This window comes from Notamacropus eugenii, chromosome 3 (genome assembly GCF_028372415.1).
Source record: "Notamacropus eugenii isolate mMacEug1 chromosome 3, mMacEug1.pri_v2, whole genome shotgun sequence".
NCBI lineage: Eukaryota > Metazoa > Chordata > Mammalia > Diprotodontia > Macropodidae > Notamacropus > Notamacropus eugenii.
The window spans coordinates 111,085,385-111,102,688 of record NC_092874.1 but is presented as its reverse complement, the minus strand read 5'-3'; the positions used below and the strand labels follow the sequence as shown (position 1 = coordinate 111,102,688).

The 17,304-nt window shown below is 37.3% G+C and overlaps 1 protein-coding gene across 2 annotated transcripts in view; it reads left to right on the top strand.

Moving 5' to 3' along the window:
* Nucleotides 1–8,329: 8,329 nt before the first annotated feature.
* AKR1D1 (aldo-keto reductase family 1 member D1) overlaps nucleotides 8,330–17,304 on the top strand; it is a 64,720-nt gene continuing 55,745 nt past the window's right edge. Inside the window, exon 1 of one of the 2 annotated variants that reach the window (XM_072652611.1) lies at nucleotides 8,330–8,522. In XM_072652611.1, coding sequence (XP_072508712.1) covers nucleotides 8,436–8,522 — 87 coding nt within the window. In that variant the 5' untranslated portion in view covers nucleotides 8,330–8,435. The remainder of the gene's footprint in view (nucleotides 8,523–17,304) is intronic. The other variant, XM_072652610.1, reaches the window with a different exon arrangement.

Here is a 17,304-nt window from a genome sequence, read left to right as displayed (position 1 = left end):
GCTAAGCAACCTAATATTAAAGAATTGAGTGGGTCAAAGGACAAATTAGCAACAGTCATAATCAGAGGAAAATTTATATCTCTAAATTCTTACATCTGTAAAACAGAGAAAAGTTTTACACAAACGAATCTAATGTGGTTAAAATTAGAAGGAAAACTGGTAACTGAGAGAAAAAAAATCTCTGCAGCAAGTTTCTCTAATAAAGGTCTCATATTCAAGACATCTAAGGAGCTCATACAAATCCATAAAACTAAGAGCTATTTCCCAGCAGCTAAGTGGTCAAAGTGGCAGTTTTCAAAGAAAGAAATCCAAGCTATTAACAACTGTTTAAAAATACTCTGTCACCCGTAATTGTAGAAGTACAAATTAAAGCAACTTGGAGGTCTAACCTCACATCCATTGAAATGGTAAAAATGACAAGAGGAAAATGACAAATGTTAGGAGAACTATAGGAAAATAGGCACACTAGTGCACTGTTAGTAAAGTTGTGAGTTGGAAGAGCCATAACAGAACTATGTGTGTACTCTTTGACTCAGTTATACCAGTACCTGCACTCCAGATCAGTCATTCAATAAACATTCATTAAGCACTTTCCTTGTCCCAGGCACTATGGCAAAAGCTGGAGAAACAAAGAAAGACAAAAGACGTTCTCTGTCCTCAATAAGCTCACAATTAATGTGAAAAACAACAAACAAATAAACATGTACAAATACGCTATATATGTAGGATAAATACAAAATCATTAACAAAGAAAAGGCACCAGAATTAAGAGGGCTTGGGGAAGGCTTCCTGTAGAAGGTGGGATTTTAGATGGGACTTGAAAGAAGTTAGGAGGGAGAAATGAAGGGAAAGAGCATTTTAGGCATGGGGGACAGCCTTGGGACACGCCCAATGTCAAGAGATGGTGTATCTTGTTCATGGAACAGCAAGAAGGTCAGCATCACTGGCTCAAAAAGTACATGTGGTTGTTGTTATTAAGTTGTTCAGTCATGTCCAACTTTTTGTGATCTGGTGGACCATAATATACCAGGCCCTTGTATCCTCCATTATCTCTCAAAGTCTATCCAAGCTCATGATCATTGTTTCCATGACATTATCTCATCCTCTGCCATCTCCTTTTCATTTTTACCTTCAATCTTTCCCAATATCAGGGATTTTTCAAAGGCGTCCCATCTTCTCATTATGTGGCCAAAGTATTTAAGCTTCAGTTTCAGTATTTGACCCTCCAGTGAATAGTCTGAACTAATTTCTTTAAGTTTTGACTAATTTGATCTCCTTGCTGTTTAAGGAACTCTCAAACGTCATCTTCAGCACCATAGTTCAAAAGTGCTGATTCTGTGGTGCTCAACTTTCCACAACTCTCAACTCTCATAGCCATACATTGTTACTGGAAAAATCATAGCTTTGCTGTCTACAGTAAATTGGACGGCAGGAGGAGGGGTGTGTGTGCAAAGTATAAGAAGATTGGAAAGGTAGTGGGGAGGTTATGAAGGACTTTGTGTATGGCTGAGGTGGGGTCATGAGAAGTGAGTAGGTTGAGGAAACAAATAATTAGTAACTTTTAAGGAGTGTCAACATGTATATTGAAGTTCCCTAGTGAGAGAGCAGGAGCTGGAAAGGAGAGAAAAATTTTGAGCCTGGTAATGAAATCATTGAGGAAGGAAAGGAAGCATCTTAGAAATCTGTAGACAACAGCTCTCAGGAAGATAATTGGGTGAAAGATGCAAATTTTAAGGATTTCAAAGGAGGAGAGATTACTGAAAAATGGAGGCAGAAGGAGAACCTGGAAGTAGCAATAGGGAGCAAAGAGTATTTCAACTCTTCAGTCTTAAATTGTGAGCTGAGAACATCGAGTGAAAGTGAAACCAGTACTAGAAAAGGTGTCAAGGGTGGTTGCGTCATCAGGGGGAACTAGGTCTCAGTGACCTCCAGAAGATGGAAATATAGGGAGAGTAAAAGACTTTAGATGAAGGAAAGTTTGTTGCCTATGTAACAGGCATTCCAGAACATACAGAAAAAGGGGCACGCGCATGGCATTTGGTTGACTCTGGGGCAAGAGTGTTGAGAGGGATGGAAATAAGAAATCAGAGTGTGGGAATGGGGCATGGGGCTCTGGTGATGGCTTGCAGAGGTTCAGGATCACTGCAATGTGTAGGGATATGACCAGCTTTATGTTATTCATTAAGCTGAAGGTGCCTCCCTTTGTCCTAAAAAATGACTAGAGATGGGGCAGGAGATAGAGTAGCAGTATGGCATCTGGGTAGCAGGTAGATGAAAGTCTTGCTCGCAATCTACTTTCCTCTCCCTCTTTTTTTCAGGGGATGAATGGTATTTCTCTTAGTACCAGAGATCAAACTGAGGATTAGGCAGGCAGGAAGTTGAGGAAATCATAATTTTGTGGGGTAGATGGATGCCATGCCCAGCTGAGTGCCACCTTTTCTTAAAGATATCAAAGAAAGAGGAAAAAGGCTTATGTGTACAAAAATATTTATGATAGCTTTTTCATAGTAGCCCCAAATTGGAAACTAAGGGGAGATCTTTATTATCGTGGCTAAGAAATGATAAAAAGGGCAATTTCAGAGGTAAGACCTTTATGAACTTAGAGTGAAGCAAACAGAACAAGGAGAAAAGTTTATAATATAGATAACAGTATTGAAGAAAAAAAGAACTTTGAAAGACTCTAGGTTCTGATAAATGCAGTAATAAATCCCAAGTGCAGAAAACTTAAGATGAAATATCCAATCACCTCCTGATAGGTGATGAACTTACAATGCAGAGAGAGACAGAATTTGGGGAATGACCAATGTGGGAATTTGTTTGGCTGGACTATGCATGATTATGATGAATGGTTTTTTTTTTTAGGTTTGATTGTAGGGGGGAAATGTAGTGGGAGTAGATTATAAATGCATATGAAAAGAAATACTTTTTAAAAATGCGGAACAGTCAGGTACTTATGGTAACTGTTGTAGTGCAAATTTCTGGGTTCAGCTTTCCAGTGGTCTGTCAGTTAGAATTTATTTACAGTTATTTTTCTTGTATACATTTTTTTGAAGAAGTCAAAAGGATTTAAGTTAAGCTGCAAAAGCTACCCTGGGGTAATTCTATCTAGGTATATGCTGAATCCCAAAAATGTGATAGCCAGTACCAGGCATCTTCTTTATTAGGATTTACGTCAGAGCCAGTACTTGTGGCTTAAATAGGATTCTTGGATCAAGAATTATGAAAAAGGGAGATTTGACTCAAATTTTCCTTGCTGGTCTAAGAATTAAAGTTTCTCTCAGAGCATCCATTCTAGGATACTTTTTTAATCCAGGTGGTATTTAGAATGTTTAATGTTTAAACACCCTAATTTTAAAAATTGTCATATTTGAAAATTTGTGTGATAAATGTGACCCTGGTCTCTCAGATCATACTCACTTCTCCTCAGTGGTCTACCTACAATACAAAAGAAAATACCTTTTGGCTTTGACTTGACTCCTAATCAGGAACGGCTTGTCTCACTACTCCTGTCCTCCAAACAGAAAACTTTTGTACTTCCATGTTTGCTCTGGCCCTCATCAATGTAACTAATATGGCTATATAAGTATAGTGGCTTTTGTTAAGAGGAAGTGAAGGCAGGAAATTTTTAAGAACTTGATTATGATAAAGCAATAGTTGTCAAACATTCTATTAAAACTCATACACAGTTGGTTCTTAGATAGGAATAACCTCCTGAGAGATCAATTGTTGGAGAGGCTATTGTGGCTCATGATTAGTGCCTACTTGCAAGGAATGTTTGGTAAGCAGAAGCTTTCCCTCTAATCCAAAAAATAATTCTTAAAAAATGGACATATGTATATTATATACTTCCCTAAATGAAGTTTGCTAACCTAGTTATTAAGTATATAGAAACTTCCCTGTATATAGGTGGAAATCAGTGGTCAAACACAGAGTCTCTTCAGTTCAGCTAGAGCCTAATAATATGCCAGTGATTACACTTTTAATTTTTAAACCAACTTGTTTCACTTAAAATGACCCTTTATCTGTTTTTTGTTTCAAAAACAAAATGTGACCTTCACATTTTTTCCTGTGTGTATTTTGTTGTTTTGGAGTAAATTTGTTTTGGTTTGCTCTATTAACTAAAAACTTTATAAATGATATTGCAGACAGCTATACTATAACTAATACAAATTGTAACTTTTTCTCATGAGTAAAATTTCTAATACCTAAATTTCATACATTTATCTAGGTCAGGACTTAAAAAAAAAAAAGTCACCCAATCTATGGCTGTTTTTAGAATCCTGTCTGTGTGCTAAGTGTACCAGTGTTTACAATCTGGTCAAAGTTAAATCCTTATAGATTTAAAAATAAAACAAACAAGCCAGGTTTAAAAGATACCATGACAACTGAGGACATGTTCCTTCCCATCTTTCTAAATGAACCCTTGGCATGCACATCTTTATTTTATTGGGGGTTTTTTGTAAGTACTTATTTGCTTGAGCATATATTCCATATGTATATTCCAGCATATTTTTAGGGTGCTGGGCTAGGTTGTGAAAGGTCTAATTATGCCATTCATATTTTAGAAGTCAATATTTGCATTCAACAAGCATTTATTAAGTACCTACTATGTGTAAGGAAGGCACTGTAAGGACTGGAGATAAAAAGACAGTAGATTATGAGAAATTCCTACCCTCAAAGAGCTTATATTTCCCTGAGTGATACAACCTATACAGCTGCAAACCCAGTTAGTTGATTGGTGACTAGTTGATGTGTGAACCATTCCATGTAACCCAGTGGATATATAGTCCCACCCCCATTTCAATGAAGACTGAATCTTTGATTAATCAGAAGTGTCAACGAGTACAACCCCATGAGTTGAGGCTGGAAGAGTGGGCCCACAGTCTACATGTGCTAAAGGTAAGGCTTTTTCTGAGTGGAATGGAAAACAGTACTAACTTTAGAATCAAAGGATCTGAGTTTGGATCACAGAATTGTTCCTTACTTGTGTGACCTGGCTATGCATTTCACTACCCTGACAAAACAACTTGCCTCAGTTTCCTCATATGTTAGATAAGGGGCGTTTGCGGGGGTTTGCACTCCAAGTCCATTCCAGCTCTAGATCTTCTGGTTTTCTATGATGTGAAGTACAGTAGCATTTTTCTGAATATTGCATCACTAGATCAGTATATTAATGCTGTAAAGACTGGAGGTAGTGTGATAAATTCTGAATCCTAATAATTAACATTTATGTATCTCTTTAAGGTTAGCAAAATTCTTTAAGAACACTATTCATTTTATCTTCACAACTCTGGGAGGTGGGTGCTAATTGTTACCCACATTTTACAGATGAGGAAATGGAGGCAGTCTCAGGTGAAGCGTCTTGCCCAAGACCATACAGCTACCATATGTCTGAAACTGAATTTTAATTCATATCTTCCTGACTCTAAGTTCAGCTTTCTATCCACTGCACTATCCAGCTGCCATTTAGATGATAATAATGATAATGATGGTAGTTGTGAGCCCTTATGTTTGAAAGAAGGTCTAGATTCTAGTTCCACTTTTACCGCTAATTTGCTGTGTGTGAACTTGGGTCTCAGTAGCTGCTTTATCTTAATTGTCAGATGTAATGACCTTTCTGGGAGAGCTAGGTGGCCTGGGGATAGAGCATTGAATCTGGAGTCAGAAAGACTTGAGTTCATATCTAGTTTTAGATTGTTTTTAGCTTTGTGATCCTGCACAAGTCACTTAACCCTTAATTTGCTTGCCTTAGTTTCCTCATCTGTAAAATGAGTTGGAGAAAGAAATGGCAAATCATACCAGTATCTTTGTCAAGAAAACCCCAAATAGGGTCATGAGGTGTTGGACAGGACTGAACAACAATAACAGTGACTTTTCTCCATCTTGATCTCCCTTGACCTGTCTTTAGTATTTGACAGTGTTAATCATCTACTTCTCCCAGATACTCTCTCCTCTCTAGGTTTTCATGACACTACTCTCTCCTGGTTCTCTCCCCTCAGTTTCCTTTGCTGGACCTTCATCTAGGTCACATCTACTAGCCATGAGTGTCCCCTAAGCGTCAGGCTGTGCCTTCTTTTCTTCTCCCTCTATTCCATCTCACTTGGTGATCTCATCAGCTCCCATGCTTTTAATAATCCCTAGCAACATGAATCTCAGATACACACATGTAGACCTAACTTTTCCCCTACATTCCAGTTTTGTATTTCCAGCTACCTCTTAGAAATTGAATGTCCTATCATATCTCAAAATCAACAAGTCCCAAAATAGAAATCACTATCTTTTCCCTAGAAGCTCTTCCCCACTTCCCAACTTTACCATTAAATACCCCACCATCCTTCCCATCACTCAGGCTAGAAATCTTGATGTCATCCTTAACTCCTCACTTGCCCTCATCCCACATAAAGATTCTGTTGCCAAATCTTGGTTTGATGGTGTTTTCTTTCTTTTAACCTCCAAATATTTCTTGTGTATGTCCTGTCTCTCCACTCTTCCAGTTGCTGCCTTGTTTCACCTAGGTCCTCTTCTGTTCAAGATTGGTCTTTTGCAGTAGATTTCCCATTGCTCTCCCTGCCTCAATTCTCCCCCACCCCCATCCAAAACATCCTCCTATTTTCACTTAGCTGCCCAAGTGATCTTCCTTTCTTTCCATTTCCCTATTCAGTAAACTGCAATGGTTTCCTATTACTTCTAGAATCAAATATAAAATGTTCTATTGGTCTTTTAAAGCCTTTCACAACCTGACCCCCTTCCTATTTTCTAGTCTTCTTACAATTTATTCCTTCTGCAACTCTCTAGTCTATGGACTCTGTCCTTCTTGGTCTTCCTCACACATGACACTCATCTCTTGACTCAGTGCCTTTTCACTGGCTGTCCCCTGTGCCTATAATGCTTTCCTATCCCCCCTTCATCTCTTGGCTTTCCTCCTTCCCTTCAGACTCAGTTCCAATACCATTTTCTGCAGGAGACATCACCCCACTCCATTCCTTTCTTAAGCTACTAGTTCCTTCCCTCTGAAATTGCTTTCCTTTAACATGATGAATAATTTGTATGCAAATAAAGGCTTGCATGCTGTTTCTTCCATTGTCCTTATCATCCAGTAAAATTCCACCTCATTCCTACCCTCTGCCTCTCAAATTGGGGGATAGGACCATGAACTCCAAACCTCTTTCTAAAGATGGAGGAGGCTCAGCTTAGACATTTCCAAATTTCTCACCTAGCTGCAGTACTTTGGGACTTCTCTGACTGACTGCTATGGTGACGGCATAGCTTACCAAGAGGAACAAGTCTTATGCCTGACCAGCAGGCTGCTCTTCCTCCTGTGGAGGTTGTGAGTAAAAGAATGAGGTGGGAGAGCGAGTCATGAAGCAACTCCGATTTATTCAAGCAAGCATTCTGATTATATAGTCTCTGCCAGTCAGCCCAGTGAACCATGGTAACACACACAAACAAACCTGAAACTATAGTAATGAACACAAGCTGGAACTATAGTAACAAACACAAACCAGCGCCATCTTGTTCACCCTTCCCTGCACCAGACTCAGTTTACCTGATGTCCATCAGTGTGGCGTCCCAGATGGTGTGGCGGTCAGCGCCCCTTACAACTGACTTTTTTACTTCCTTTTGCATGTTGCAGATTAGATTGTGAGTTTCCTGAGGGTAAAGATTGCCTTTCTTTTCTTCCCCTGCATTTGTATCCCTAGACTATGCACAGTGCCTAGCACATAATAAGTGCTTAATTATACTTACTGACTGTATTTATTGACTATTGGAATATGAAATCTATGTTTTGCCTTCCTTTTTATCCTCCCTGTTTACAACAGTGCTGGCACAAAGTAAGTGCTTAATAAACATTTGCTGTTGATTACTTTATTTGTTTTTTAAAGCAAGTGACCTAAGAAGAAGATTCAGTTTCATATATGATCCTCTTTTTGTATTCCTTTGTGCCTATGGAAATGCTTTTTCATGTTTAAGTTCAAAATTTTAAAAACAGATTTAAAAATACTCTGAATTTTCAGCAGCATTTCTTACCCATTTTCTGTGGTCTGTTTTGGTGACCATCACAACTCTCCACTCCTCAGCCCTTTTCTTGGGGGGTAAAACGAGTTTTGTGGCCTGAGAAATAAAAGGAAGGAAGTATGACTGATCTAAGTTAAACTTGAGGTCCTTCTGTTGTGGCAGTCATTTTTAAGGATAAAATGCTTTACTAATTTTTTTTTTAACATTTCACTTGGAAAAACCAACAGGTCAAACTGAAGGACGATGATAGTTTGTGTTTCCCTATCATAGAAAAGGTTAAAAAACTAATATTTAACTCTCCACCTCCCTCTAGCTGCCCCTCCCCAGTAGTACTGCCTCTACTCCCAGACAGTTTTAAAACCGTCAAAGGTGCTGGCAACAACTTGGAAATCAAAGCCTTGGTTCTCCCCTTCTGCATCATGAACCTGACTGCTGGTGATCACCGAATACCTCTGAATGATGGAAATAGCATTCCTATCATTGGACTGGGTACCTTTTCAGAGAAGGTAAGATGATTTCTGTTTTTCCCTCCTGTGTCATTATTACAGCAACTTTGTTTTGACACATACTTGTTTAAACTTTATCTTGAGTAGATTGGATGGAGTCATAACTTGTTCTGCATACGCCTAATATCAAAGAACTGTTATTCTTTTCTGTGGATACTAAAGATTGAGTATTTACTCTAAAGAATATCATTGATATTCTTTTAAATGCTAATGAATGTTTTACATAAAGACTTGTGTCTTTCTATTGACCACCTTTTGTTGAGAAATTCTCAGAGTGTAGGGGTCCCCAAAACTCTTTCACGAGGTTCCAGGAGGTCAAAACTATTTTTGTGATAACACTGACATTATTTGTCTGTTAAAATGCTCATTCCTTTTTCAGCTGCTTATCTGTGTGAAGCCAGATTTCCTTCCTGTATACTTCAATTAAAATAATATATTGCAACAAATTGAATGCAAAAACAAATATGAGAATCCAAGTGTCTTCTATTAAGCTGGATATTAAGGAGATTTGCAAAAATAATAATAACAACATAATAAAACAATAGTATTCTAACTACATTTTTGTTTTGGAAAGTATAGGTATTTTCCTTTTAAAATATTATTTATAATAACCTTTAATGGGTTTATCATTTTGAATGAATATTTTAAAATTTTATCAGTTTTAATTTCTAATATGATAATCATTGATAGATATAACCCACTTAAATAAAAGTTCTTTGGTCTTTTCCATAATTTTTAAGAGGTCCTGAGGTCAAAATCTTTGAGAAGCACTGCAGTAGGTCAACATAAAAATGTTCTTTGGTTATGAGCCATATGTCATGATTTAGAGCTAAAGGAAACTTAGATCATCTAATCCAACTCCTTCATTTTTACAAATGAAGAAACTAAGTCCCAGAGAGGTAAATTGACTTCCCAACCATATTTGGATAGTAAGTGGAAGAGCCAAACTTTGAACTCAAGGTCTTTGATTCCAAATTCAGTACTCTTTCCCCTGTAACACAGATTAAAGTCCTTGCTCTCACAATATTATGGAAGAGACAATAAGCAAACAACTTTGTACAGTCTGTAGAGAGAATAAATATGATATGATCAACAAAGGAATGTTTAGAATAGACTTTGTGGAAAAATTTGCATATGCTAGTGTAATGTACTGTGTACAAAGTAATGGCAATATTTATTGTAAGATGATTGGCTGTGAATGACTTAGCTATCTTCAGCAATACAACAGTCCAAGACAACTCTGAGGGACTTATTATGAAAAATACTATCCATTCTCAAAGAAACAACTGATGGTATCTGAATACGTATTGAAGAATACTTTGTTTTACCTTTTTTTCTTGAGGTTTTCTTTGTCTATGTTTTCTTTCACAACATGATTATTATGTTTTCCGTGTATAAACATATCAAATTGCTTGCCTTCTCAACGAGACTGGAGGAAGAAAGAATTTGGAACTCGAAGTTTTAAAACTAATGTTAAAAATTGTTTTCATATGTAACTGAGGAAAAATAAAATACTAAATATTTGGGGGAAAAGACTTCCTGTAGAAGGTAGAGTTTATACTGGGACTTGAAAGAAGCTCCATCCTAGACCACTGGTCCTGCTTCCATCTGGGCCCCTGCAGCCATCGTGCAGTGAAGTGAGTCCTGGAGAGATGCAGTCTGACAATTGTTTCTTCAGATCCAATAGCCCCTTCCTCTTCAGCAGCCCCAGCTATTCAAGAACTCAGAAAGAAGGCTCTCACTACCAAAATCCTTGGTTCCATCAAAGGGTTCAGTGAGAGAATGGATATGGTTTTATCAGTGGGAATGACATTAAAGATGCATTCCAGTCTGCTTTACTGCTATACCCCAAAGACCATGGACCTTTGCATTTGACCTTCAGACAGCTGAAATCTTCCATTTGTAGTATTGTCCCCACTGAATGTGCTCCTTGGGAGCAGGGGTTGTCTGCTTTTTCATTTATATCTATGATGCTTTACACATAGTAAATACAATAAAAGCTTATTCATTCATTAATTTGAATATGCCAGAGAACATGTGTGTACCATAGTTCATGTGATTATGATTCTTGTGAGAATCAAATGAGATAATGTGTAAGTCTCTTGGGAAATGTTATGATGATATATATGGCAAGGGCTATCTTTCACATGTAGCATGGGAGTGTCATGATTTGAAGGGAGACAGAATAGCCTCTTCTCTAGCCTCTTTTCCCCTCACCTTTCTCCAAAAGAGACTTTAATTCCTGCCAGAAGAGGAAGCAGGAAGTTGAGGCCAGATGATCAAGTTGCTCTGCCCTTCTAAGAGAGCAGGAGTACTAAGGTAGTACATCTAGCTGCTCTATGAAATATTTGTGGTCTAGGGGTGTGGTTTTCAGATTCAATCGAAATTCTAATCACCATTTCATTAATTAAGGAGAAGCAGGACCCTAAACTTGAACTCTTTCCCACTAAATGTCAGTTCCACGTGAACCCACATATCAAAGAAATACATTTATCTAATTCAATAGCAAAACTGAATTCAGAGAAAGTAAACAAGAAGATACATACGAGACAATACAAAGCGAAGCAGCTCTCTTATTGGAAGCGAGGTAACTCTATTCAGCTAAGAGAGAGACCTAGATACCTCTCGAGGGGAACTTCCCCAAAATCTCTAGGCAAGAATCGTTTCCTTCTGCAACCTGAAATGGGATTTGTCATCACCTATCTTCTCTCCCAAAGCTGGAAACCAGAAGCTACCCAAACAACTGCAGGGCCCTAAGAGACTGAAGAGCTGGAGGAATGCTTTAAGAAAACTCAAAGGAAGGCAGAATAGACAGACTCTCACCAATTCTATCCTGCTCCGCAGGCAGGCAAGGGGCATTGTTCTCCAATATGAAGAAAGTCCAGTGCTATTTGATTTTGGCACTGTGGTTACATTCATAAATACTAGCTTTTGTTAGTACAGATGAACATTTTTTTTTGGTCCCTACCTGTGATCTGAATAGAAATACCTCTACTTACATGGACTAGCAACTAAGCTCTAACAGTTTTAGAGAGATGCCTGGAACACTGAGAGTCAGCCTAGTGGATAGAAGCCTCCCAAGTCAGAAAAATCTGAATTCAGGTCCTGTCTCTGACCAATACTGACTGTATGGCCACACATGGAGAATACATTTTTGTGGCCATTTGTAAGAATATCTCTGATTGCCCATTCCAATGTGACTGTGGTTCTCTGTGGTTATATTAGTGTATGAAAGATGATTACAGGTGTGACTGTATATGAGCATATCTAGGAAACAGTGCATCTGAACCGTGTCTGTGAATGTTCAGTTCTTTTTAAAAAATATTTGTGTATTTATTTTTAGTTTTCAGCATTCATTTCCACAAGATTTTGAATTCCAAATTTTCTCCCCATCTCTCCCCTCCCCAACTCCCAGACACCATGCATTCTGATTACCCCTTCCCTCAATTGCCCTCTCTTCTATCACACCCCTCCCTTCCCTTATCCCCATCTCCTCTATTTTCTTGTAGGACAAGATAGATTTCTATGTGCCATTACCTGTATTTCTTATTTCCAAGTTGCATGTAAAACCAATTTTTGACATTTGTTTTTAAAACTTTGCATTCCAACTTCTCTCTCTCCCTCTCCACCCATCCCCACTGAGAAGGCAAGGAATTCAACATAGGTTATACATGTGTAGTTATGCAAAAGACTTCCATAAAAGTCATATTATGAAAGACTAACTATATTTCTCTCCATTCTATCCTGCCCCTCCATTTATTCTCTTCTCTCTTTTGACTTTGTCCCTCCCCAAAAGTATTTACTTCTAATTACCCCCTCTTTCCATTGCCCTCCCTTCTATCATCCCTCCTCACACCCCACTTGTCCCCTTCTCCCCTACTTTCCTGTAGTGTAAGATAGATTTTCATACCAGATTGAGTGTGCATGTTATTCCCTCCTTAAGCCAAATGTGATGAGAGGAAGTTTCACTTTTTTCCTCTAATCTCCCCCCCTTTTCCCCTCCATTGAAAAAGCTTTTTCTTGCCTCTTGTTTGAGAGATAATTTGCCCCATTCCATTTCTCCCTTTCTCCTTCTCCCAGTATGTTCCTCTCTCATCCCTCAATTTTATTTTTTTATATATCATCCATTCCTATTCAACTCACCCTGTGCCCTGTCTATATGTATATAATCCCTCCAGCTACCCAAATACTGAGAAAAGTCTCAAGAGTTACAAATATTATCTTTCCATGTAGGAATGTAAACAGTTCAACTTTATAACTCCCTTAGAATTTCTCTTTCCTGTTGACCCTGGACATATCACTTTAAACTCTTGTCTGACGCAATTTCCTCAAATGAAAATAAAGGAGGATAATAACAACTACCTCACAAAATTTTTGTGAATATCAAATGAGATATTTGTAAATTGTTTAGCACAGTGCATGGCACACAGGAGGTACTTAATAAATTCTTATTCCTTTCCCTCTCCTTCCCTTCTATATATCTGTGTGTCTTGTTTTCCTCTGTTCCTTTTTTTTTTAACTGTTATAACTTTATTTAACAACTTAGTAAAAGCAGAGGTTTATGGTTCTTAACATGGTTTAAGGAGACCAAAATAAAGTTTAACAATACAAAGTGCCTAAAAAAAAAAGCATTCAAACTCAGGAAGCAGTCACTTCAACTGGACTTCCAAACTTTTCCTAATCAAGCCTTAGAATAAATAAAGACTAAGAGCAACATAAAAGACGTTTAAAAATGAAAGTTCATTTTTGCCAATTTTAACAATCAAGAAAAAGAAAGTCTGGCTATAATATTTAATGACATGAGCATCATGTTTATATAGAAAAACACACAATGATAAAAAAAAGTATCATCACTGAAAATATTGCACAACTTCAGCTGTTTCTTTTCAGATTTGCTTTAGGTAATTGAGTGTATCAGAATTAATAAATAAAAAATTCGACCAAGAGACAAGGCTAAACAATTTAAATGGACCTGATACTAGAATTTCCTTTAAACTTTTTTCAAATTCACCTTCGTGTCTTTCCACTATGGATTAATAGGGGGGAAAATTAATCATGTGGAGACTCTCCTGCACTCAAATGACAAACCTTTTAAAAAGTACTTATCATATATTTTTCCTCTGTTCCTTAAAGGCAAAGCCTATATTTTTTTGGGTGGCAGAGAATTTTGGATCCTGGGTACCTGGCACTTTCCTGGGTACTTAATCAATGTTTGCCAAATTTAATGGCCAGTCTTAGCTAATACAGGCCATAGACACAGCCTGTTCTGGATGGCCACATTCAAAATCTTCACTAGAACCAAACAGAAATCATTTTTTATTGGCACTGACCTTCAAGAGTGCAGGGTTACAGCAATGCCACAATGAGGTCCCAGGGTAGTCTCTAGTAGAGGGTCATTCAGTCAACAAATCTGATGGTTACCAAATTTGCTCCTGTATGGATAGGGAAGGAGAAGAGGTGGCATTAGAAAACAGAAAGATACTGGGCAGCTCAAAGGTGGAGGGAAGTGAGTAGTTGTATCATTTATTTTTCTAAAGAATGCCTTTGAAGAGGAATTTAATCTTATTTCTCCCAAATACTTGTATAGTTGACCCTCTTCTTACATTTCCTGGATCCTTTTGTTCCTTGACATGAGGGCATAAGACAGTTCCAGGAGAGACACAGGAGAGATTAATTTTGGCTGGTGTAGGGCTGGGATCTCAACCTTCCAATACATTGCTGGAGAGTTTTGCTCTTATCTAAGCAGAGACATTATACATGAGCCATTTCACAACTACATTTCTATAGACATAATTACCATGAATAAGGTCTGCATCTTTGTTTATTTGTTTTTTAAAGATAAATTTTCTCTAAAGAAAGACACATAATAGTAATGAGAAGTTATGTAAAGAAAAACAATTCTGAAACTCTTAGAAACTCTCCTGAATGCGATAATCAATCTAGATTCCAGAGGAATCTCAGTCCCTCTGACTCCCAGTGAAGAATCACAATGCACATTTTGCAAGATTTTCAAGGTAGAACAGATATACATTTTCAAACATGGCCAATATGGAAATCTGTTTTCTTTGAACATACATGTATATCTGTGGGAAGGAAGGAAGTGAAGAGGGAAGGTAAGGAAGTCATTGAAACATTTTTTTAAAGCACAAAGAGAATGTGAGGAAGTCCAGAAAGAAATGGACAAACTGAGAGCTTTGAAAGCTACACGTTGAATTTATTTTATACATAAAAGAAAAAGCAGGTTGCGTGTCATAGAGATTTGTGGTTTCATGTACATCCAAATATGAGAAACAGCCTGAACTTTACACTAAACAAAGGAACTGGAATGTTGTATATGAGCAAGAGTAAGTAAGCCAATTTGTTAAGCCCACATTATGTGAAAAGGAATAATATGTAATCAGTCTGGGAAGATAGGCTGGAATCAGATTGTGAAGAGTTTTCAAGTATGGCAAGATATGCCATCAAGTATGGTTTATATTTTGTCTTCTAGGCCACAGAAGGCTACTGAAACTTCCTGATCTGGGCAGTGACATGGTTAGATCTGGGCTTTAGGAATTTCAGTTTGACAGTTGTATGGAAGATAAGTTAGGGAGATTGGATGCTGTGACTATGGTCTACGGAAGAGATGAGGAAGACCTCAACAAGGGTGGTGGTTGTGCAAGTGGAGAAAAGAGAATGAATTTGAGATATGTTATCTAATGAATAAATAGCATTTAAGTGCCTAATATATACCTGACACTGTACTAGGATCTATGGATATAAATACAAAAACAAAACCATTGTTAGTCTCAGAGAGATTCCATTATAGTATAATGAGATGTATCTCATCATTATAGTAGGATGAGATAACACATAGAGAGCACTACCAGGAGAGAAAGTTTTGATCTGGGGAGTCATGGAGATTATGAATGGAGTCATAGGAGAGTTGATTATCATACCCTTTTTAATAACATTGATTTGATTATGTTCCAACAACAGAGCAGGTAGAGGGGGGATAAGGTGATAAGATATACTATGGCAAGTCATGTGACAAGATACCCATGCTTGGTAGGCCCTGGTTTCCTGGTGAATGACTGGATGGGATGGTAAGCACATTTTTGGACCACCTGGATATAGGTAGTTGGGTAAGTTTTCATTATCCACCAATTAGGATAGCTCAGCTCCAGTGCCAAATGGCATAGATGAATGGATTGTCTCCCTCAAATTGGTAGTCTTGGTCTCTAGAAGTCAAGATCCAGAAGGTCTCTGTTCCTACTAGGACAAAGGAGGAGAATTGCAAAGTAGATAACCACATAAACACTTTGAGGACACAATGGTTTCCTGGTGGATGATTGGATAGCATGTGAAGATAGACTGAATAATTAATTGCAATAACTAATTGCATGAAGAGTAAAGGACTACTTTGAAGTTTTGAACCTAAGTAATTAGAAAGCCCATGATACAGTAATAAAATAGAATAGTTAATAAAAAGGGTGGTTTGGGGCTGAATAATAAATTTTGTTTAGGAATGTGTTGAGCTTGAGATGCTTGGGCATCATCTGTGTAGAGAGGATAATTGAATCCATGGGAGTTGACATCACCACATTTCACAAATAGCTCTTCTATTGAATTTAACTCTCTCTCTCAGGGTTTAATTTCTTCTTAGCCATCTTAGTTTTTTCTAGCAAGTGGCTGGTTGGAGCTCAGGAGAGAGTTGTGAACTAGATATATTGACTTTGGAGTCATTTGCATAGAAGGGTTAATTGTAACCATTTTCTTTATCACTGTAAGCCTAGAATGAAAAAATAATAAATCAAGCCTTGATTCGTAACATTTGCCAATTTCTGAATTGTAAATGGTTACGTTGAAAATTTAACAATGGGCTCTTTTAAGCCCTTTAAAGCCAGTTCCAGCACACCCCTAACTGTAGCTAAACTATTCATACAAAGTAAACACAGGGGTCTTTCCTCTTTGTCAGTGATAATATTCCTGAATCATAAAGGTAAATAAAATGCACAGCATTTTCTGTATTTTGGCTTTTTACTTTGTTCACATATTTGTGCTACTTAAACTATTTCTTCTGTCTTTACTGGTACTAGTTTTAACAGTTCCAGTAGACTTTTTTCATTCAAATTGGTTATGTATATATCCCTCACAAGGGCCATCATTTCATTTTTTTAAAAATTAGGAACAATAAATTTAGGCAATTTAAATGTAATTGTTAAAAATTTCAAGCAATTATCTGTAATCATTCTAATTGTTTCAGTTTTTAATGTTGCAATTTTTAAAATAGTTTCTTGTATTATAGTTACCAAAATGAACAATATTGAGAAATGTGGTAGATAGTATGTTTTCAATTTCCACATAAAGGTTATTTTACTTTTTTTTCCACTTCAAATTCAAATACAGCAACCAGTACAAGACCACAATTTATCTGTATCATGAGTCTCTGTTAACTGATGATAACTGGTATTGTACTCCTGTCAGTTTTGAAGGGATACTTCAAATTTGACCCTTTTTCTTCATGCTGTATTAAATAAACAGACTTACTGATAGTTGGAATGAATTCACCATGGTGTCTCATTTTTGTTGACTTCTGTTTAAACTTTGCTTCATTGAAAAAGGTGAACGTATCTGCACAGGAGTTGTATTTGAAAATAGCCAATGATTTTGGCTATTAATTCCCACACATCCCTCTTGAGAGTTATGTGTTCCACCTTCAGAAGAAAATTTCGAAAATTCTAGAATGTGTTTTGCTACATGCACCAAGGAAAACGTGGATATTAGATATCAAATAAGACTT